This window comes from Arachis hypogaea, chromosome 18, assembly GCF_003086295.3.
Source record: "Arachis hypogaea cultivar Tifrunner chromosome 18, arahy.Tifrunner.gnm2.J5K5, whole genome shotgun sequence".
Lineage (NCBI taxonomy): Eukaryota > Viridiplantae > Streptophyta > Magnoliopsida > Fabales > Fabaceae > Arachis > Arachis hypogaea.
In genome coordinates, this window is record NC_092053.1 from 9,186,470 (window position 1) to 9,209,773 (window position 23,304).

The 23,304-nt window shown below is 34.6% G+C and overlaps 3 protein-coding genes and 1 long non-coding RNA gene across 23 annotated transcripts; all 4 read left to right on the forward strand.

The window, feature by feature from the left end:
- Positions 1 to 744: 744 nt before the first annotated feature.
- On the forward strand, positions 745 to 1,421 carry LOC112773138 (uncharacterized). Its single transcript, XR_003187820.3, has 3 exons — positions 745 to 1,022; positions 1,118 to 1,211; positions 1,313 to 1,421. It is a non-coding gene; the product is annotated as an uncharacterized lncRNA (long non-coding RNA).
- A 4,732-nt stretch (positions 1,422 to 6,153) lies between these two features.
- Positions 6,154 to 9,467, forward strand: LOC112771622 (ATP-dependent 6-phosphofructokinase 3). Of its 20 annotated transcripts, none has more exons than XM_072225402.1 (13): positions 6,167 to 6,450; positions 6,538 to 6,629; positions 6,717 to 6,878; positions 6,950 to 7,016; positions 7,154 to 7,233; positions 7,341 to 7,429; positions 7,551 to 7,604; positions 7,828 to 7,895; positions 8,036 to 8,085; positions 8,246 to 8,343; positions 8,614 to 8,754; positions 8,846 to 8,975; positions 9,051 to 9,467. In XM_072225402.1, exons 6-13 carry the CDS (start codon positions 7,373 to 7,375, stop codon positions 9,230 to 9,232), a joined length of 780 nt encoding a protein of 259 aa, XP_072081503.1. In that variant the 5' UTR covers positions 6,167 to 6,450; positions 6,538 to 6,629; positions 6,717 to 6,878; positions 6,950 to 7,016; positions 7,154 to 7,233; positions 7,341 to 7,372; the 3' UTR covers positions 9,233 to 9,467. The 20 variants fall into 20 exon arrangements, with proteins under 20 accessions (XP_072081510.1, XP_072081501.1, XP_072081508.1 ...); XM_072225406.1 differs by having other exon boundaries at positions 6,756 to 6,878; positions 8,632 to 8,754; XM_072225408.1 differs by having other exon boundaries at positions 6,756 to 6,844; positions 8,632 to 8,754.
- Positions 9,468 to 16,334: 6,867 nt separating this feature from the next.
- Positions 16,335 to 17,240, forward strand: LOC112769529 (uncharacterized). The gene is made up of 2 exons (XM_025814037.1): positions 16,335 to 16,809; positions 16,918 to 17,240. Exons 1-2 carry the CDS (start codon positions 16,335 to 16,337, stop codon positions 17,238 to 17,240), a joined length of 798 nt encoding a protein of 265 aa, XP_025669822.1.
- A 2,255-nt stretch (positions 17,241 to 19,495) lies between these two features.
- LOC112771706 (G-type lectin S-receptor-like serine/threonine-protein kinase At2g19130) lies at positions 19,496 to 22,634 on the forward strand. Its single transcript, XM_025816520.3, has one exon. The coding sequence runs from the start codon at positions 19,932 to 19,934 to the stop codon at positions 22,446 to 22,448; it is 2,517 nt and encodes an 838-aa protein (XP_025672305.1). The 5' UTR covers positions 19,496 to 19,931; the 3' UTR covers positions 22,449 to 22,634.
- The last annotated feature ends 670 nt before the right edge of the window (positions 22,635 to 23,304 follow it).

Genomic DNA, 23,304 nt, shown 5'->3' on the forward strand with positions numbered 1-23,304 from the left:
GCATTATATGTGAATTGTCTGGATTGCCTAACTGATTGCATCATTACTTGCTAATTGCCCAATTGACTTATCTGCTTCCTACTTGTGCATTCCTTGCTTAATATACTTGTGTTTGCATCTCTATCACTGAGGCGGTTGGGAGGTTTGCAGGATTTGGAATAGGAATTTGTAGTTAGAATGAAGACCTTTAGTTAGTTACCTGTTTTTTATTCTTATGGTTTAGCATATTTATGCGCTTTGATTATAATTTGAAAGTTCTAGGATTGCCTTCGGCTTTCCCAGGACATTACATGTTAGATATTTGGGCACTGTTACCATGCTGAGAACCTCCGGTTCTCACCCATGCGGATTTTGTAGTTTTCAGATGCAGGATGAGAGGCTCCTCGCTGAAGCATGCTGGAGACTTCCTTTTTGGCGAATATCCTTAGCTCTTGAAATTTTATTTTGATTATTATATACTTGTTTAGATACTTATATTCTCCACTGTATATATATATTTTGTATTAACTCCTCTTAGAGAATTATTTCGGAGAAACATGTTTTGTACTTTATCTTTTGGGTTGTCTTTTGGGAAGCTTCTTTTATATATATATATATGTATGCTCATATGCTCGAACTGGTTATCTTCGCAAGCCGAGTCCCGAGTCTTGATATATGGATTTTGGCACTCTTTTGAATATCTCTTCGTGCTAACTTACTCCTTGTATGTTCGTTTATGTTATAAACCGGAGGGTTGCGCTTTTTTATTTATCTGTTTTTTATTTACTCATTTTTCTTCAAAGCTCCTAGTTATAAACATTTTTGCAATACTATACGTACTAAAATTTATTTTTAGAGGTCGTAATACATTGCCACCTCTGTTTTATGACTTAAGCATAAGACTCTGTGTGGTAGGGTGTTACAGGGTAACATTGTATGGGCTCACTCAGTCTCAAAAGATCTCATCAATTGGAAAGCACTTGAGCAAGAATTTTTAAAGCTTCGAACAAGCATGTAGTGCTCTTATGCTCCGATGCAAGAAGGTTTGTATTTGACGAATAATTCAAATGGATTTTAGAATGTTACCTTCTTTTCGTGTCTTCTAAATGATTAACTTCAATTTCTTGTTTTTCAATAGTTCTTCTTTGAAGAGTGAGTTGTACAAGCCATCATTTGCTGGATTTGTAGATGTGGATTTGTCTACTACTAAGAAGCTTTCTCTTAGGAGTTTGGTATGTACAAATGCAAACCCTCCATATTCTTATTATTGGTGTTAACGAATTACTATATTAATATTGGCTCACATTCTATGCTATTTTCAATTAAATGACAGATTGATCATTCTGTAATAGAGAGTTTTGGAGCAGGAGGAAAAATAAATATTTTATCTAAGGTTTATCCTGAATTAGTTGTGGCAGATCAAGCTCATTTATTTGTGTTTAACAATATAACCGTACCAATCATTGTGGAAAATCTTAGATCATGGAACATGAAATCTGCTATTATAAATTGACATGCCAAAAGATTATTTAGTTTATCTTAAAGCTTGAAATTTTAGAAGGTTAATATTTTTTTTCCAACGCACTAATACACTAATTTACGCACAAATTACAGAGTAGTATGCACATAATATATATGCACAGTAACAGAATCAGAAAATTGATGGTGTATGGACAAAAATAATACATAAAAAATATATTAATTCTAATTTATAAAAGATAAATACACATTAGTTATCATAATACAAAATTAAAAAAAAATATATTAGTCACTAACTTTTTTTTAGTTGAAATCTTTAAAGTATTTATCTTGTCTTCATATTTTAAAAATGCTAAATAATTATTTTATTATCAATTTGATTAAATATCTTTTTTATACATGTGTTACAATTTAAAATGAGCCATGATTGATATTCAGGAAAATAGTCTCCTAGCAAGCCTAACAGATTCTAATATAATATAAATAAAAAGGTTATAAATATTTTTAATAAATTTACATTTTCTAGAATAAATAATTACATATTTAACAAAAAATAAAATAAATAAATATGAATGGATCCTGTTTATGATATATGGAGCAGATAACATCTAAGAACTCAATAAAAAATAGGTATTCATTGCACATTATTATTCTTGAATAGAAAGACTCACATAATTAAGTGTTTATTCCCAAAAAATATTTTTAAAAAAATGGAATGAATTTTATAACCCAATGACTAGGCAATATATCTATAATTTACATGAAACCATATAAACATTATTATAAAATAATTTTAGTTAGAAAATAATAATTTATATGAATAAGTGAATCAATAAAGGAGTTTGCATACAAAAATCAAACCAAAAATTCACACTTAGCAACTTCACTTCTATGAATAGCCCTTTTTTCTTGTGTGTCTTAATAGAATAACATATCTAATACAATTATTTTTGTTTAAGTGTATTGCTAACTCTTTTAATTATCATGTCTTGTACTATTAATGTTAATAATTTTTTTTCATGTTTATTTTGGCCCTTTACTGAAATAAAATAAAAGGGAAATGAAGGAGAAAATAAATTGCATTTTTTTGTGATGTTTTATACTATTTATCCATTATTTTATAGTCATGAGGTAAGGAATTTTTTTATTAGTATACTTAATATTTAAAGTTATAATAATAATTATTTTAAAGAGGACTCTGTCAAAGAATTTTTGATAAGAGAAAAGGGAGCATGTTAATTTATGTAATAATTACTGTTTTTAATTTTTATGATTGTTCTATTGTCCTTTTTAGTGTGTACTATCAAATGTTTAATTTGTTGTTTTGTTTTGTTTTTTTGTTATTGCTTCTATCTTATGGCTTGTGGTTTTGATTTATGATTGTTATGGGTATTCTATTTTCGTTCTATGATTGTTGTTGTTTCGTTTTTCTTGCCTTTTTGTGTTGTTGCTTCTCATTAATTTCTTTAACTTCATTTACTTCCAATATTTTAAGGTTGGTTTAAAAATATATAAAGATATATGTTTGTTTATCTAGACTGTCTCTTGACTAATTAATAAATTTTGATATTAGAAAAATCTTTACAATATATATATATATATATATATATATATATATATATATATATATATATATAATTTTGTATTTGTTTTGTTTTTAATATCTTGGGTCAAAATTAAAATTGTCTCTAACTTTTTTTTCTTATTAATATCATCCTCAAAGTTATTGAATATTTTAAAATTATCTTTTTGAACATAATAATTTTTTAAATGACACAAATATTTTTTTTCTGTTATCACTACCATTACCCCATTCACCATTACCCCCATTCCTTCCCACCTAAAACAGAAAAACCAAAATGAAAAAAAAAAAGAACAAAAGAGGGAGAAGAAAGAAAAGAAAAGGAATAAGAGGAAGTGACAACGGAAAAAAAGGACGACTATTGCCATCGCTTTGTGACGATAGAGAGAGACAAGACGATGATATGAGAGATAGAACAAGAGAAGAGAGAAACAAAAAGGGAGAAGAAAGGAAAGGAAAGGAAGAAGAGGTAGGTGACGGCGGAGAAGAGTGCAGTCGCAACCGTCGCGCCATGAAGGAGAGATGACAACAGGAAAGAGTGCAGCCGTCGCTATCGCGTTGTGACTGAGGTGGGAGCTGCTATGTCAGCGTCGAGCTCTATCATCGTCATCGAGTTTCTAGTGTTGAGAGGATCTGCTCTTCTCCCTCTCTCGATCTGATATGTCTCATAAAAATATATAGTCTCGTGCATATTAAAATGAGCTTAACAAGAATAGATATTTAGTTTTAATAAATTGATCATTCAAGCCAAATTAAAATTCTTTGATAGTAATTTTGATAATCTTTGTAAGTATAATTATAAGTTTAATGCATCGTATACTAAAATAATTATAGACGAAAAGCAAAACAGTTATAAATATAAAGTCTACTCACAATTTGGTCCCAAGGAACTAAAGATACCGAACCTAAAGTGCCAAATTCAAAGTGAGAAGGATTGAAATAGAATGGAACGAATGAGTGCAGAATTTATACCAAAACAGTGACAAGGTGGAACTGGAGATAGTTCTGAGAATAAAAAATAGAGCAAAACTAAAGTTGAATTAAAACAAAGACAAGACAGATTAAATTGTGGCAGAATAGGACATGACAGCTAGAGCAAAATCAGGAAAAAAAGGCTAGACTGGGATAATGACAGGAATAGCTCTAGCGGCACCAACAACTCTGACAGCAAGGACGATAGCTTGATTCAGGTTCACCTGAACGGCGACGGTGATGGCTCTCCCCGACTCCACGAGCCATGATGGTGCACGGCGATCGCGAGGACGAAGCCTTTCTCCTCTTCTCCCCGTTGCGCGCTTCCTTCTCCTCTGCGTCTATCTTTTTCTTTTCCGTTCGATCTTCCTCTCTCTCTTCCGTTCTGTTTCTCAACGGTGACGGCGGCTTCCAGTTCTATCGGCGCTATCTTTCTCCTCCCTCCTCTCTTTTTTTCTCTGAGCATGGGTGAGATTGAGAATGCGTGTGTGTGGGGTTTAGAGATAGTGACGGGGTGAGGTGAGTGAAAAATGTTGGTGTATGACTAAGGTTAGAAAAGAAAAAAATATTTAAAAGTAGATTTCACCATCTTACTTATTTATTTATTTACTTATTTTTCTGGCTATTATAATATGTCATCAAATAATAGTTTAATTTAATCACTTATCTCTCATTTTAATAATAATTTTTTTATAAAATATCTTTTCAATTTTATTATAGAAATTAAGAAAATATATGTTTTAAATTAGTATATTGATAAAGTCATTTCTAAAGTTCATATACAACTTAATTTTATAAAAAAAATACACAAATAATTTTATGAATATGTAGAATGCATAACAATCAAGTAAAGGAACATCATACATAAATTTATATTACTAAAAAGTTATAATATTAAAAAAATTAAAAATAAAATATTAAAGAGATTAAAAATTACATAAATAATTTAAATATTTAAATATTTAAAATAATAATAGTTAATTAAAATTCAAGAAAGTATAAAAAAGAAAAAGATAGTCTTACCTCAGGAAAGTTAAGTTGGAGTAAAGCTTTTTTTTTAACCAAAATATTTGGATTGAGAAAGTGAAAAGTTAGGTAGAAATAAAGATAAAAAGAGACAAGAGAATAAAGTGATACACGAGTATGAATAAAAATAGGTTAGATAGACCTATTACAAAAGAAGCAGTCTGTTCTATTACAAAAGAGACTCAATCTCAGTTTATTATAAAAGTTTTAATATATTAATATATCAGGCCTAAGTAAAAATGATAATTGGACTCTATGGGACGGGGACCCCTTGCCGCATCTCCCGTCCCTGTTTAGTAAAGCCTCTTATTTCCATCTTATTCTCGTCACAGGTAGGGGTGGCAAGCGGGGAAGCCCGCCCCGCCCCGTCCCTCCCCTACTACAAGAAAGTATTAGAATAGTGACCGATTTTAGCGACCGAAAAAATTAGTTGCTAATAGCGACTGATTTAGCGACCCATATAGAATTTTTAGGACAAAAAAAATATTGGTCGCTAAATCGGTCGCTAAATTACATTCAGCGACCGATTTTAGTGACCAACAAAATCGGTCACTAATAGCAACTGGATTAGCGACTGATAAAGTTTTAATACAACTAAAATAAAGCTGGTCACTAAAATCGGTCGTTATTTTTTAATTTAGCGACCGAATTAGCAACCAAAACAGAAAATAACGTCTTTAGAACTGTTGGTCACAAAATCGGTTGCTATTTTTTATTTTAGCGACTGATTTTGCAACTAATAGTGAAATATGGTGAATAACTGTTTGGTCGCTAAATAACTGGTCGCTAAATCGATTGCTAATTATTAAGTTAGCAACTGATTTTAGTGACTCACAAAATCAGTCACTAATAGCCACCGAATTAGCGACCGATTAGTTTTATACAACCAAAATAAAATTAGTCACTAAAATCGGTCGCTCTTTTTTAATTTAACAACCAAAACAAAAGAAAGAAATATCCTTAGAACTCTTAATCACAAAATATCGATTTTACAACCGATCAATAAATAAATAAAAATTGGTTGGTTACTAATTCGGTCACTAAAATTATAATCACTCGGTTAGCGACAGACTAATTTTATAAACTAACCGATCACAAATTCGGCCGCTAATTAAAAAAAAAAATATTATGTGAGTTACCCTCGTTAGTACCCCTCCCTGGTTTCATTTCCTAATTCGTGTCTTCTCCATTTCTCCTCAGTGCGGCGCCGTCTTCGGTCTACTGCCGCCGCGCCATCTTCACTCTACTGCCGCCGCGCCGTCGTCACTCCACTACCGCCGCGTCCGGCGTCTCTCCGTCAAACTCGCGTCGCCATCGCACCGTCAAACTCGCGTCGCCGTCGCGCCGTCGCACCGTCACACTCGCATCGCCGTTGCTCCGTCACACTCGCGTCGCCGTCGCTCTGTCCTTCAGTTACTCTCTCTCTTTCTCTTTGCTCAGTTTCATTCTTCAACTCTAAAACCTCCATTGATGATTGACCTAAAATTTATCAATTTCAGAATTCAGTGCCATCTTTCAAACTTCACGGATGAACCACAACTGAGTTCAACTTCTCATTGTTGCATTATGAAGAGGCTCTTCTGCTGATTTGGTATGTGGATTTTTTTCATCGAAGCTCTTTTTGTTGAAAATTGTTCTTTATTTTGTGGTTACTGAAATATATAATGCAACAATTCAGAAGGTCTGTGACTACCATGGACTTTGTTATTTTGTGCAGGCGAACCAGGAGACAGTTCAGAAGGTCTGTGACATAGTCAAGAAGCAATTGGCACTGCCAGAGGGTTCAAGTGTCACTGGAGAGTCCAAGTTTGCTGCCCTTGGAGCTGATTCTCTTTACACAGTACTTTCACATTTTCTTAAACTTCATCTCTGAATTTATAATAATCGCCATTCTTTGTTTCGTCATTTCAGATTTTGTGCAACCTCCTATCCGCTTGTTCTGTCGCCGGAGCTTACTCTTCCGCTGGAAAATGGATAAGTCAGTTTCGTATTCCCAAACTACCCTTCCCTCGTTCCTTTAAACCCTAGTCATGAGCAATTCAGCACTGCTTATTCATAATTACTATCTTAACTGTATACAGATCCAATTTTACAAGTGTTTCTGAATTTATTTAGGGTTAATTTCTTAGCGTAACAATGCAATTTAGCTTTTCTGCAATGTGCTGCATTCTTGGAAGTTATACATGGAGCCATTGGTGGGTTTTACTATACACTCAAAAATCAAAATCACATTCTTTGCAACCAATTTCATTTTATCAACATTTACATTGCAATGCACAAATTAAATTGTGTAACTTTTCAGGGCTTGTGCCAAGTGGAGCATTGCTTCCTCTCATGCAATGGGGAGGGAGGACACATTTTCTGCTTGCTATTGTTACCAAACTTGATGAGGTTCTTCACTTTCTTCTCTTTCACCATACACTTAATTATATCATGTTTGGTTTAGATTTTGGTAAAAGAAAAAATCTTGTTCATTGTAATCTAGCTTTTCTGCAAATTATACTTTCTGCAGGTCCAAAAGTTACCTTCAGTTTTTATCACCTTTTTCGCATGGAGCATAAGCGAGGTGATTTGATTTTTAATTATTCTATGGATTGGATTGGTTTGGTTTGGTTTCATTTAATTTTCTAGCATGACCTTGCCATGTGAACAGTCATAAGTTACTAAATCATTACCAAGTTCTGATGCACATAGTGTGTTATATATGCACATGCATGACATGGCCATTTTCCTAATAAGATTTATTAATAAGAAAGATGATTGTGCTGCAATAATCTTTGGAGATGCAGGTCATTAGATACTCACATTATGCTTTTAGCTGCATTGGAAATTGCCCTTATTGGATAACCTATCTCAGGTAATTCTTCTATTTTATCACAATTTCTCAGACTGTCACATAAATTAACTGAAATCTGAATTTAAAGCGTTCTGTTATTAGCACAATACATTTCAACTTTTTCTCAAATCTAAGCTTGACTTGTTTTATCCTTTAATTAGGTACACTGCGTTTATTGTGCTGTATCCTTTGGGAGTAGGTCCTGGTGAAAGTGAGTTCATATATTATATGGCTATCTGATTTTCTGAATTTTGTTTCTAGTTGACTTTAAAATTCACCCTTTCCTTTCATATTGTCATGGCAAACTGTTTTCTTTTCTTTCCTTTTTTCATTATATTAAGTATTGCAACTGATCAGTGAATATCATGCAGTTTGGATCATGTACCGGGCACTTCCAATTGTAAAGAAGAAGAACCTCTATTCAGAAACCTTTTCAGGCCTCCCATTTAGCTACTATAATTTCCTTAAGGTATGTTTAACATTTTGTTTAGATATTTCAACAATTATCTACTCTTGTAACTAGTTTAGTTATGGCTATTATCCCTTCAAAAGAAAGAAGCAAAAAAGAAAAAAAAAAATACAAAGGTAACTGCTATGATATGTTTCCTATAAATGGAGCTGGTACTTTAATTTGCATTAAATAGAAATTAGAAAGAGTGGTTATATGATAAATGGCCTGACTTATACTTTGCTTTATATATTTTGTTTATGAAGGAACAAGCATTTTCTTTAATAATAGTTCTTTGGAATAAATCAGGTCTATATCATTGGAGGAGATGGAACTCAGAGAGGTGCTAGCAGGATTTTTGAGGAGGTTAGAAGGCGTGGTCTCAAAGTTGCTGTTGTAGGAATCCCCAAAACCATAGATAATGACATCCCGGTACATATAGATTCTTTTTCTATTCCTTAATGGTCTTTTGTGTATTTCAATTCTTTTAACTAACTTGGCAAATGCTTTTTTTTTTGGATAGGTTATTGATAAGTCATTCGGGTTTGATACAGCTGTTGAGGAGGCTCAACGTGCTATAAATGCAACACATGTTGAAGCTGAGAGCATCGAGAATGGCATAGGTGTTGTCAAGCTCATGGGAAGATACAGTGGTAATTTTCTAGAATCATCACATCAGCATACTCTTATATGTTAGCAAGCCTGATATTTTGTGATGAATGGTGCAGGGTTTATTTCAATGTATGCTACTCTTGCGAGTCGAGATGTGGATTGCTGCTTAATTCCAGAGTCACCCTTTTACCTGGAAGGGCCAGGTGGATTGCTTGAATTTGTAGAAAGGAGACTCAAAGAAAACGGCCACATGGTTGGTGGCTCTTCGGATAGATATACTCTTTTTTGTCATCGCTAGCACCTCTCTGAGTTCCATCTCCCTATTGCATTTTTTTCTTATTGTTTAAAAATAGTTCTTTGTATGCTTATGAATTCATTTGCATTTGAATATTGTCTTATGCTTGTTCTAACTAGATATTGAATAGAGCATAGTTGTTCATGAATTATTTTTATCATGTTTTAGTTTAGATTGTGGATCATAAATTTGATGTATTTATGAATTTTTAATATTTTAAATTCTATATTTTTATGTAGACATTGTGAATGTTTTGGTATTTATTTGAAAAATTAATCTATGCATGATTCTTTTTATAAAAATATAATTATTTATTAAAATTAAGTTTTAATATTGGTAAATGTGAGGGACCGATTCACTCTACGTAGATTTACTGAAACGCAAGAAAGCCTTTCACTGGCAGGCGATTGTGTTTTCATTGGATTTCTCGTTACTCATGTTAGCATTCTCACTTCTGATATCTCCAGGTGTTGTCACCAAAAATCTTCTTCGATTGACAGAATGTCCTGTTACTGACACTTTAAAAAGCTACTTTCAAGGTCTCGTCGCTTCGGTGAATCACTTGAGCCCTGATACATTTTCGGTGCCATGGAGGTAAAAATCTATAATCTATAATTATAAAATTAGGAACAACAACCGATCTAGTGACCGATTTAGATTTTTAGTTCAGGAATTAGCGACCAATTTAGCGACTGATTTTAGATTTTTAAATCAGGTATTAGCGACTGATTTAGCGACCGTTTCCATGGCGACCGATTTAGCGACTAATTTACTTAGCGACTAATACTCTTTGGTAAAGGTTTGGTGGCCTTGTTCAAAAATCGGTTGCTATTTTCTAATTAGCGACCATGGTTTTAGCGACCACCAGAATCGGTCGCTATTTCGATAATTTCTTGTAGCGCCAGAAGCCCGCCCTTTGGCGGGCTGGCCCGTCCCGCCCTGTCTAGTGAGGCGGTCCCAGAATCCCACCCCGCCGCGCCTAAGGGCGGGCTGGCAGGCTAAACCCGCCAAATATCCTCTTTCTTTTTTTACTTTTAACTATTAAATAATATATATAAAGGCATAAAAAAATCTCTTCTATTTTTTACTTTTAACTATTATAATTTCTAAAGGTATAAACAAATTATAAGTTTTATATTCACAACATTAAAGTCTTTGTAATTATAAATATCTAATAAACATAATTATAAACCAAGTTTTTATCCAAAACATAATTATAAATATTGTTCCCAAAGCAAAATAAACATAATCCAAAACATAATTATAAATATTGTCTCTAAAACAAAATAAACATAATCCAAAACACTCAATTTTCACTTCATTCACTTGTAAGTTAGGTTGGGGGAAGTTGGATTTTGACAAAAAAATTGTAAAAATACCCATTGCCAAAAAAATACTAAGCCCAGCGGGGAAACCCACCCCATCCTGCCAAAGTCAGTGGTTTAAGCGGTGTGGGTTAGGCGGGCTTTTACTATTTAGCGGTCCCATTTTTTCAACCCGACCCGCCTTTTTTAGCGGGTTACACAGACCGGCCCAGCGGGTTTAGGCCCGTTTTCCATCTCTAGTTATGTTCATTGTTTAGGAGTTTGGACATAAGTCTGTATTTTATCATGTTATTTTTAATATTTTGTAGTTGTAATTAATGTGATTGGAAAATGATGGTAGTGTATTATATTTTGTTTTAAAGTATTTCTTTTATTTTAATTTTCTTCTACATTTTTAATGTCTTGCTTAAATATTTCTTTTTAATAATAAATGATCAGTAGTCTAACAATAATGTAAATTAATTTTAAAAATTATATTGACAGGTTTGTGAAGGTTTAAAACTTCTACAAAATAGCTGTTATTTTTAAAATAGAAAATTTTTGTGGGGGGTTTTGAACCGCCATAAACATTGACCAAGAACTGCCACAAAAATTCAATATAAAACCCCCACTAAACACACACAAAACTCCCCATTGAATAGATTTTGGAGGTTTTTAAAAACTTCCACAAAAGACCTCGTGGTACCTCAAATTTTGGGAGTTTTAGAAATCTCCACAAACCATTTGGTAGGGGTTATAAACCTCCACAAATAAGAGAAAAAACTGTCACAAATAAACAAAAATCTTGTAGTGTTTAAGTGTTCTAAAAATGACAGACATCATAATCACAAATATATTTCTGGATCATATGTAACAAATTTGTATCCCTCCTTGACTAGCTAGAAGACTAAATATATGTGAAGTGCTAATACTAATTTTCAAGACTTCAACGTGTTCATCATTTATATAATATATGCCTCTGGCATTTTTTTATGAGTAGGTAACATATGATTGCATTGTGTATCTAATAGATTATGGTTGTGTTCATGAGAGAAAAAAAAATGTCACCTTCAAGTTTCAGACTTTCATGTACAAATTTAACATCTATTGGGCCTTCACACTCAATTCTTGTTTCCAATATAGGCTCCTTCTTCCTATTTTTCGTCGCGTAATACTTTTCCTCCCTAAATCCTTGCCGATGACATGCAAACTTTTGTTTGTAAACCTCATCAATACTGTTTTTGAAAGTTTTACTACTCTTCTCTTACATTAAAATCTTAGACTTTGAGTACTTCAGATAAAAATCAAATGCAAGTTGCAAAGTAACTAGCAAAGTGATATCTATCAATTTTCTCCACACAAATTTAAGTGAAATTTAAAATTGTAATGTCTTGCACGGAGTCAACCATATACGCAGCTTCAAGGACATTCTCTGACAGATTAATTTTAGAAAAATACTCCCCTAAGTAAAATTATCTCCCAAATATTCTTCAGATTCATACTATTCATCCATCATATCTTGATCACATACTATCTCTTTTTGTTGGTTAATGTCATCGTTCTCCTGGTACTGCTCATACATCTCAGTGTCCGTAAATATATCTGGCATCTTAAAATTATTCAATAAAAAAATATTCAATAAACTAGATCATATAACACTAAAAAAATAAAACTCATACAATGAACGAAGATTTAAATAAATCTTTTCAAATAATTGGTTGTTGTTTGTATAATAAAAAATTTCTGAGTATATATAATTATTTTCTTCAATCAATCAATTGGATAATTTAATGAATCAGTTGTTTTTCTCAACCAATCAATTGAATAACTCATGAAATCAATTGTTTTCTTAAAAAAAGCAATTGTTTTAAAGAAAACATGGTTCACTGATCAATCTATTGTTTTAAAGAAAAAAACATATTTCTTCACTTATCAACGATTGGATTAAAGAATATTCGCTAACCAATCAATTTTCGAATAAAAACAATTGATTGTTTCCTAATCGACATAAGATGAAAAAGGACTCTCACGAATCAATTGATTATTATAATGACGAAATCGACTGCAGATTGTTATTTCTACAAGTGCGAAGTTCGTGAACGATGAACAAATTGAAAATCAACAAGATGGAAATCAACAAGATGGATAAAGCAATAAAAAAACGATGAACAGATTGATAATCAAAAAGATTTGATGGATAATTACAATTATAGAATTGGATAATTAAAAAACAAATTGATGATAGATTTTGCACTAATTATTAATTTTAGTATTGTAAACGATCATGTTAGAGTATCTAAATCAAAATAAAATTAAAAAAAAAATTAAGATAAAATTATGAAGATAAGATAAATAGATGAATAATAAAATAATAATTTATAAAATAAAAAATAGATTTAAAATTAAATAATAGATGAAGAATTAGTTTATAAATAAAATTAAATAAAAATTATTTAACAATTATTAAAAAAAGTTAAAAACATATTTTATTACTGGACCATTTAATAGTCTAAACGTTATGAGACCATTTTATAGATAGTTATTTCCACGATCCTAGTATTTTGGTAATTACTTATGCACGTATTCAAATAGTTTTATTATAACCAAAATTTTCTCTAATTAAAATAGGTCTTACATTATTTATTTTATTCGAATTTTCGATTTATAAGTATAAGGGAGTCGGATTATAACTAATGAATCATTCCCTAAATAAACTTTTTGTTCTTTTCCTCTCTTATATAATTCTCGTAACCATCGTATTTTTATTCTTATGAATGAATAGGTTATTTCTGTATTCACTATAACTAATCGTATGAGAATATATGTATGTTGATTTCGTGCTTTCACTTTTCACCAAAATGTGAACAAAAAGTCTCCAATGGATGTGCTGTCATCATACCATCTACAAGATCACGTCACACGGCATTTAATGTTCTAAAGTAATATCTTATATCATCGGTTACATATTCTGGGATAATTTTAACAATTTGTATACATACAACCCAAGGGTTTGTTAGGGGTTAGGAGTCAGGACCCCAAAATAGTGTGAAACCAAAATCATGTCAAAGGATGGATTCTCCAATTTGTGGCTGTTTTAGCACTCCTGATGATTATTAACTCCTTGAAGTAAAACGATATAAAGGAAATAATATTTGCATCATTTTTTATATTATTAAATATATATTTTATTTTTTATATAAAAGATAAATATTTTATTTTTCATTTTTATTAATTATTTATAATATATATAGAGAGGAAATATAGGAAGCCAATGAAATATATGTACAATGTATACAATGTGGGTTTAGAGATGTTCGATTTAGTAGGATATCAGATATTTATTATCCTGGTACCCGGATGGTTATTCTGAATAGTATGTATTGTGTTTGAGAAATTAGTAGTATTTTATTTTGAATGTTAATTTTTTAACTCATATTGGACCAAATAAACAACCCATTGTACACATTGTATAGATATTCTATTAGCTCCCTAGCAGAATTCATATATATATATATATAACATTTCTTATTATAGAAGTTTTCTTGTTCATTTTGACATGATTGAATTTGAGGCAGCAGTTGACCAAACAATACAAAATTGTGGCTGCATATTAAACTTTAGTTTCTAGATAGAGAGATTTTTCATTTTTTTGTGCTTATAGAAGTTTTGTCTAATTTATCTAAAAATAAAGATAAAATAAGATGAAATTTATTCTTTTTTTTTTAATTCATGAATAAAATTTAGGCATCATAAAAAAAGACTTTCTAAAAATTATTAACAAACTTATGTTTGATTTAGAAGGATTGCTCCAATTTAGGTCATCCTCCAAAAGAATTGAATGCAATATCAGTTTTTTTTTTTTTTTTTTTTCACTTATATTTCTATCAAATGTTAAGCAATTAACCATTTTAATGTAAAAAAGAGAAAATGATTAGTATTAATTTAAATATAAGACAAAAATAAGAAAAAATGTTTACCACCTAAAATTAATCTATGTTTATGATAAAGCCAAGGAAATAAAGCAAGATAGTTATATCAAAAGCATGAAATAAGAAGGTATTGGATATAAGTGAACGAAGAAGTTTTAGGGATCGATATTTTTATTAAAATTTAGTCAATATTTAATCATTAAAAAAAATATATAATTTTATACCATTAAATATAATCTTTTACTATTAAAAATACAACTTTGCTAGATAGACAACAGAGATTGTGAATAATATGAACAATTGGCTGCACTTTCGGCCCACAGAAGATGAAAGAAAAAAAATAGTTCATTATAAATTATCCTCTAAAATCATACTTTCACTTTTTACACTTTAACCATCCACCTCCTAACCATTTTACCATCGCATACACCCCTTCCTAAATCCTCATTGCGCCGTCAGTCCCTCCCTCATCAGCTAGCCTCAACGTTGTCGAGCTTCTTCTCCATCAAGCCGTCGGTTTAAAATGAAAATAACCATCTACATATTTATTAAAATGAACATCTAGCAAATTTCATTGTATCTACTTAAATCCAATCTAAATTAAATGAACATTTACTTTAGAATAAAAATAACCATCTACAAACTTAGTAGAATGAATATCCACACTGGAAAAAGGAAAGAAGAGGAGGAGGAGGAGAACCACGGTGGCGGAGGGAGGACGGCAGCAAGACAACGCGAGACAGCCGCAGTGGCGCATGGGGAACGCGCGCGATGGCATCACTTGCGTAGCAGCAGCCGGCAGCAACATGGCAACAACTCCTGGCGCGGCACTGTAGCAACTAGGGGTGGTAAACGGGCCTAAACCTGCCGGACCAGCCCGCGTAACCTACCAAAAAAGGCAGGCCGAGCTGGAAAATTGGGACCGCTAAATATCAAAAGCCCGCCTAACCCGCACCGCTTAAACCGTGGGCTTTGGCGGGACGGGGCGGGCTTCCTCGCCAGGATTAGTATTTTTTAGCAAGGAGTATTTTTACAATTTTTTTGCCAAAACTCAACTTCCCCTAACCCAACTTACAAGAGAATGAAGATGAAAATTGAGTGTTTTGGATTATGTTTATTTTGTTTGAGACAATATTTATAATTATATTTTAGATTATGTTTATTTTGCTTTGGGAATAATATTTATAATTATGTTTTGGATGAAAACTTACTTTATAATTATGTTTATTAGATATTTATAATTATAAAGACTTTAATGTTTGTGAATATAAAATTTATAATTTGTTTATATCTTTAGAAATTATAATAGTTAAAAGTAAAAAAACAGAAGAAATTTTTTTATGCCTTTATATATATTATTTAATAGTTAAAAGTAAAAAAAAAAGAGGATATTTGGCGGGCCCGCCAGCCCACCATTAGGCGAGGCAGGGTGGAATTCTGGGACGGCCTCACTAGGTGGGGCGGGACGGGTTAGCCCGCCAAAAGGCGGGCTTCTGGCGGGGCGGGGTCGGGCGGCGCAGGCTTCCCCGCTTGCCACCCCTAGTAGCAACGCCGCCAAGAAAGAATGGCGCGAAAATAGCAAGACAACTGCGGCGGCGGCGCTCCTATACACGTGAATGGGAGAAACGGAGGCAATACGGGAAGGTGATGGAAACAGACAGGTGTGGCTGCGCTACATCTGCACAGGCTACGGAGAGGGAGGACAGCGGCGTTCTGCTGCGTCTGAATGGGTTGAAGGGAAACGGCAACGTCTGGACGGCTATCTCCGGTGATGACACTAAGTTGTGGTGGTGGATCAAAGATGGAAAGTGCTGACAACTGAAAGTGCTGACAATCCCGTTGGGAAGATGGCATAAGGACAATTTTAGTGACATGGACAAAAAAATTACACGGTTTAAGGAAGAAATCAAGAAGATTGATGATATGGTAAGCAATGGAGTGTATGATGGAACGATTAAGGCTAGAAGAAAGGCGTTGGTCACTTGTTGTGAGAGATGGTATGTAAGGAAAGAAGTTCATTGGAAACAGATGTCTCAGTCCTGGCATGCGAAGAAGATGGACAAAAATACAAGATACTTTCACAATATAGCCTCAGCAAGAAGGCGGAATAATAGGATTGATACACTGGTGATAAACGGCATACAGGTCAAGAATCAAGCGAGAATTAAGGTAGCTATCAGAGAATTCTACAAGGATTTATATCATCAGAAAGCTTCTCCTATGATGGGATTCAAAGATGGTTTGGTGGGTAAGATAGATGAGACAGATGCTAGGACTTTAGTGGAGCTGCCATCGGCTGAAGAGATCAGAGCGACTGTGTGGGACTGCGACTCATCTAAAGCGCCAGGTTGTGATGGGTACAACATAAATTTTATCAAGAGGTGTTGGGGCGAGCTTGGGCCTGAATTCACGGCAGCAGTGATGGGGTTCTTCCAGACATCCTGATTGCTGGCAGATACCAATATCACTTGGGTGGCGCTTGCACCCAAGTTCGTTGGTGCGAAGGAGATCAAAGATTTACGGCCTATAAGTATGGTGGGGTGCGTTTACAAGGTTATCTCGAAGGTACTAGTTAGGAGGATGAGGGCAGTCATGCCGGGATTAGTAGGGGAGACTCAAAGTGCGTTTGTCAAAGGGAGAAAAATACATGATGGGGCACTTATTGCGTGTGAAATAGTAAACCGGCTGAAACTGAGGAAAAATGAGGCAGCAATAATCAAGCTAGATTTTCAGAAAGCATATGATAGAGTCAAATGGAGTTTTGTCGACATTGTATAACAAAAGATGGAATTTGGGCTTAGATGGAGAGCATGGGTTATGGAGTGTGTGACAACCGCATCTATGTCAGTTCTGATAAATGGTTCTCCGGCTAAGCCTTTCAAAATGGAAAGAGGTTTGAAACAAGGTGACCCGCTTTCTCCTTTCTTGTTTGTACTGGTTGTGGATGTGCTGTATCGAATGGTTGGAGAGGCTATCAGAAACGGTCGCATATCTCCGTTGTTGGTAGGGAGAGATAGTATTGAATTGTCACACCTGCAGTTTGCTAATGATACTATTCTGTTTTGTCCGCCTGAAGATGAGACTATTAAGAACTACAAGCGACTTCTGATGTTTTGAGTTGATGTCAGGACTCAGGATTAATTTTGATAAGTCCAGCTTAATTCCAATTAATTGTGATGAGCAGTGGGTCCAACGTATGTGCAACTTATTGGGTTGTAAGGACCCTTCCAGTTAAATACCTTGGAATATCTTTAGGAGCAAACCCGAGGTTGGTGAAGACCTGGAAGCCTATAATAGACAAAGTGGAGGAGAAACTCGGTCTATGGAAAGCGAAGGTGTTAAACAAAGCGAAGAAGTTGGTGCTTATCAAATCAGTTTTAAATAGTTTACCAGTGTATTATTTGAGCTTGTTCAAGATGTCGAAAGTTGTTGCTGAAAAACTGATCTCATTGCAGAGAAGATTCATGTGGAGTAAGGAAGATGGTAGAAATGGTATGTCGGTAGTAAGATGGGAAGTGGTGCAGGCTCCTAAGAAGCTAGGCGGGTTGGGAGTTGGAGATGCTATGATTCGCAACACGGCACTCTTGTTTAAGTAGTGGTGGCAGTTTGCAAAGCAAGAGTGTCTACTGTGAAAGAATGTTGTATGTTCGTGTAATAATTTGAATCCCAATGAGTTACTGTCAACTCAAATGGTACCTACTAGAGGAGGTCCATAGAAGGATATTTGCAAGCTACAACTCACGAATCAACGTATAAGGGATAAGATGGTTACATGGTTGTCTATGGAGATTGGTGACGGGCGAATGACTCGGTTCTGAGAGGATATATGGTTACTTTGTGGATCTCTAAAGGATCGATTCCCGATGTTTTTCTCTGTTTCAAACCAATGTGGATCTGTTATTGGGGACTGCGAATTTTGGGATGGGTTAGAGTGAATTTGGAACTTCCAATGGAGACGTGAGCTTTTCCAATGGGAGTTGGAACTCATTTCCAATGGAGGCGTGACATTTCCCAATGGGAGTTGGAACTCCTGAGTCAACTCCACGAGGCTTTAAGACCTGTGAAATTAGTAAATAACCGAGAGGATAGAGTAGTGTAAAAATATGATAGGTTATGTATTTTTTCAATTAACTCATTTGTGTAGGTATGTTCCACTTTATTGTGTTGAACTTTTATTTTCAAAAAAAAATTAATTAAGAATCTAAATAATTTACTTATTTCTTTAAAATTGTTGTTCACTACAATGTTTTGTTTATCTATATTTTTTTTAACATATTAATAATAACTAATTTACAAATTATAAAATATGTTAGTAGTAAAACTAACGAAACAAGAAGAGTGAGAGAGTATATTCTCTAGATATAATGATGTATAACGTGAAGAGGTTGGGTTTGAAGATGGTAGAAGATGTCATGATGAAGCGGAACCCACCAGGGTCAAACCTACGATTTTCATTGTCCAGTGAAAACTATATAGTAATCTATGTACGTAGGCCGTTTTAGATCACCCTACCCTACGCATTAATACCACTTTGTCTTTTCCCAACTAACCTCTCAACACCTCAACTTGATCATCGCCAATGTCTTCATCAACATTAAAGGATATATCATATCCAATTATATCTTTTATGGAAGTAACATAATAGCTAGGGCTAAAATTTTTAGATATGGATAATTTTAATGTGAAATACGACAATATTTGTTCATTTTGGTATTTTACAATGCTATGATGGTAGTACAAAACGTCACTAACATTTTGTAAAACAAATATTTTTTTAAATATAAAAAAACAAAACGTCACCAACGTTTTGTAAAAAAATATTTTTTAATTATAAAATGAGAAAACGTCATTGACGTTTTGTAAAAAAAATATTATTTTAATTATATAAAGTGAAAACGTCACTGACGTTTTGTAAACACCCACAATAACGTTTAACACCTAATTTAGATCACTTTTAAAGACTTCACCACTCATAATCCAATATACAAAAATAAAAGTTCTAATAGCTAGCACTCCTGATGAGAGAATGAGACTTTTTCCAAATTGAAAGTGCTGGAGTTTCGATTCCATTCCATCAACAAATTAAAGAAGAGGTAATATTTTATAGTAATAATTTTTGGTTTACAGATTGTATGTGAAAGAGTGCTTAGAGCTTAGTGACATGAGACTTTTTGGTGCTTGTTTATTATAAGTGAAAAACGGGTATTGGGGTAATGTATCGTTTGACTTTTTGGCAGACCACAAATCTCAGCAAACTTTTGTGGGAACAACAGTGAGTAGGCAGTGCCAACTTGTCCTTTTTCTTACTTTGATGGAACACCAGAGCACTCGCTGTTGTACCATTTTATTACTACTACTTGCTGCGTGCTTCGTTGTTTCTTCTCTTCTCTTCTCCACTTTCTACTTTCTACTTTCCACTTCCTTCCCACCCAAAATATCTTCTTCTTTCTCCCTGGAGACACCACCATCATGATGAACCCATGCTTCTGCTCCTTCTTCTTCTTCTACTACTACTTCTTCTCATTGACTCCTTCCCTTGCCCTTGCACCTCTCACCGCCATCTCCGCAACTCAATCTCTCTCCGGTGACCAGACCCTTCTCTCCAAAGGTGGAATCTTCGAACTCGGTTTCTTCAAGCCAGGTAACTCCTCTAACTACTACATAGGCATGTGGTACAAGAAGCTCTCTCTACAAACAATTGTTTGGGTTGCCAATAGAGACCACCCTGTATCTGATAAGAGCACTGCCAACTTCACTATTTCAAAGGGTAACTTAGTACTCTTTGATGAGTCTCAAACTCAAGTTTGGTCAACCAACATAACTACCTCTCCTGCTTCACCTTCTGCACTAGTAGTATCTATTCTTCTCGATAATGGGAACCTCATAATTAGTAATAACCCTAATGCATCATCATCAGAAGAAGCCATTTGGCAGAGTTTTGATCACCCAACAGATACATGGCTTCCCGGAGGGAAAATCAAACTTGATAACAAAACAAAGAAGCCTCAGTATCTAACTTCATGGAAGAACAATGAAGATCCTGCAACTGGTCTCTTCTCTTTGGAATTGGACCCTAAAGGGAGCACTTCATACCTTATTCTTTGGAACAAGACTGAACAGTATTGGACGAGTGGCCCTTGGAATGGTCATATCTTCAGCTTGGTCCCTGAGATGAGGTTGAATTACATCTACAATTTCAGCTTCATTTCGAACGAAAACGAGAGCTATTTCACCTATACAGTCTATAATTCTTCCATTATATCGCGGTTCGTGATGGATGTTTCGGGCCAGATCAAGCAACTGTCATGGCTGGATAGCATTCAGCAATGGAATTTGTTTTGGTCTCAGCCGAGAACGCAGTGTGAGGTTTATGCTTTCTGTGGTGCCTTCGGGAGCTGCACCGAGAACTCAATGCCATACTGCAATTGCTTGCAAGGTTTTGAGCCAAAATCAAAGTCTGATTGGGATCTTCAGGATCAATCAGGAGGGTGTGTCAGGAAAACAAGTTTGCAATGTGAGAGTTCAAAATCATCTAATGGTGAAAAGGACAGGTTTCTACCAATCCTAAACATGGCATTACCGAAACATTCAGAAGAAGTAGGGGCAGGAACTAAAGAGGAATGTGAATCAACATGCTTGAACAATTGTTCCTGCACTGCTTATGCATATGGAAGTAGCCAATGTTCAATTTGGAATGGAGATCTCTTGAATCTGCAGCAGCTATCTTCAGATGATAGCAGTGGACAAATCTTGTACCTCAAGCTTGCAGCTTCTGAGTTTCATGATGCTAAGAGCAACAAGGTGCCAGTTATTGGTGGCATTGTGGGAGGTGTTGTTGCCATAGGGATTCTCCTCGGCCTTGTTCTGTTCTTGGTGATTCGGCGAAGGAAGAGAACGGTTGGGAAGGGAAAGCTAGTGGAGGGTTCACTGGTGGCATTTGGGTACAGAGACCTACAAAACGCAACCAAGAATTTCTCAGAGAAATTGGGAGGAGGGGGTTTCGGTTCTGTGTTCAAAGGCTATTTGGGTGATTCAAGTGTTGTGGCAGTGAAGAAGCTTGAGAGCATTAGCCAAGGAGAGAAGCAGTTTAGAACAGAAGTTAGTACTATTGGGACAGTTCAACATGTTAATCTTGTTCGGTTAAGAGGTTTCTGCTCCGAAGGCTCCAAAAAGTTATTGGTTTATGATTACATGCCAAATGGCTCCTTAGAATTCCATCTCTTTCAGAATAACTCCTCCAAGATCATGGACTGGAAAATGAGGTACCAAATCGCGCTCGGCACGGCCAGGGGATTGACTTATCTTCATGATAGTTGTAGAGACTGCATCATACACTGTGATGTCAAGCCTGAGAACATCCTTCTAGATGCTCAATTTTGTCCCAAAGTCGCAGATTTCGGCCTTGCAAAGCTTGTTGGAAGAGAATTCAGCAGGGTCCTTACAACAATGAGAGGAACAAGAGGCTACCTTGCCCCTGAATGGATCTCTGGGGTGGCCATAACCCCCAAAGCAGATGTCTACAGCTACGGAATGATGCTTTTCGAGTTTGTATCCGGCAAGAGGAACTCTGAGCCTTGTGATGATGGCAGAGTGAAGTTCTTCCCTACATGGGCTGCTACTCTTGTAACTGAAGGCAGCAATGTCCTTAGCCTCTTGGACCCTAGGTTGGAGGCGAATGCGGATGTTGAAGAGGTCACTAGAATAATCAAAGTAGCTTCTTGGTGTGTCCAAGATGATGAATCTCATAGGCCAACCATGGCTCAGGTTGTTCAGATACTTGAAGGGATCTTGGATGTCGCTTCGCCTCCCATTCCAAGAACCCTTCAAGTGTTTCTGGACAACCAGGAGGACATAGTTTTCTTCACCGATTCCAACTCTTCCAACCAGAGCTCACAGGTGAAGAGCACCACCACTGTCTCAACAACATCATCTCAACCTAAAAGTAACATCTCTTCAGCAAGCTCCAAGTCCTTAGGAGGAAATTAATTAGTGGAAAATTAGTTGTAATAATGTAATGTTTGTGTCTTAATAATACAATATTCTCTATCCATGATTGCTAGCAGCTTGTATATTCATTCAATAGACATAACCCTTTACATTACAAGTTGCATTAGCTGATACTACTTGAAAATATGTTTCAGTTCAACAATAATTAAAGATCACTTTGTAGAAGGTCATGCATATACTCTTACATGGAATCCATCGAAGAAAATGAACGATGTTTGGGCATGGTTCCCTGAAGAACACGCATGCATTCGAAAGAGAAGTATATTGGATAAGGTCAATTTAACGTGTTGTAGTTGTCACAAGTCACAATACACCATCTTCTTTAATTAATAAGCCTACAACAAAAGATGACGCCAAACTGCAAAAGGAAAAATCTGATATTTCATTAGGTAATCACCAAAAAAATGTATGCATCACTTTTGATGTCACTAATGATATGAATAGACAATTTCAATCTTGTTTTTCTTTTTGTATTACCAAAAGCAACATAGTACAACAGGGTAAGAACTTTTTCTTTTCTTTTTAAAAAAGAAAAATTAGAAGCACTATTTCTTTGGAAGTTTCTTTTCGCCCACAAACCTTCTATTTCAGATCTTTGGCGTGTTGCTGCAATGCATTGCGTCACAGTATGTATTTATATGCTGGTAAATAAATATCAAACAAGCAGCAACTTTCAATATGAATGTAAAATTCAAAATAATACGGCATATAGTTGATTCTTTCTCTAACGAGGATACGTTAGGCCTAGCCCAATTTAGTAAAATAGAGTTGGTAATTAGTTGAGCATATTATTCGACTAAAAAGAATTGACACATGACCTAAAAATTTAGAATGT

Coding starts and splice junctions, on each gene's coding strand:
- LOC112769529 (XM_025814037.1), top strand. CDS start 16,335: ATGGACAAAAAAATTACACGGTTTAAGGAAGAAATCAAGAAGATTGAT. Junction 16,810..16,917: donor CGACTCATCTAAAGCGCCAG/GTTGTGATGGGT, acceptor GATTGCTGGCAG/ATACCAATATCACTTGGGTG.
- LOC112771706 (XM_025816520.3), top strand. CDS start 19,932: ATGATGAACCCATGCTTCTGCTCCTTCTTCTTCTTCTACTACTACTTC.
- LOC112771622 (XM_072225391.1), top strand. CDS start 7,175: ATGCAATTTAGCTTTTCTGCAATGTGCTGCATTCTTGGAAGTTATACA. Junction 7,896..8,035: donor TATTGGATAACCTATCTCAG/GTAATTCTTCTA, acceptor TCCTTTAATTAG/GTACACTGCGTTTATTGTGC. Junction 8,086..8,245: donor GGGAGTAGGTCCTGGTGAAA/GTGAGTTCATAT, acceptor AATATCATGCAG/TTTGGATCATGTACCGGGCA.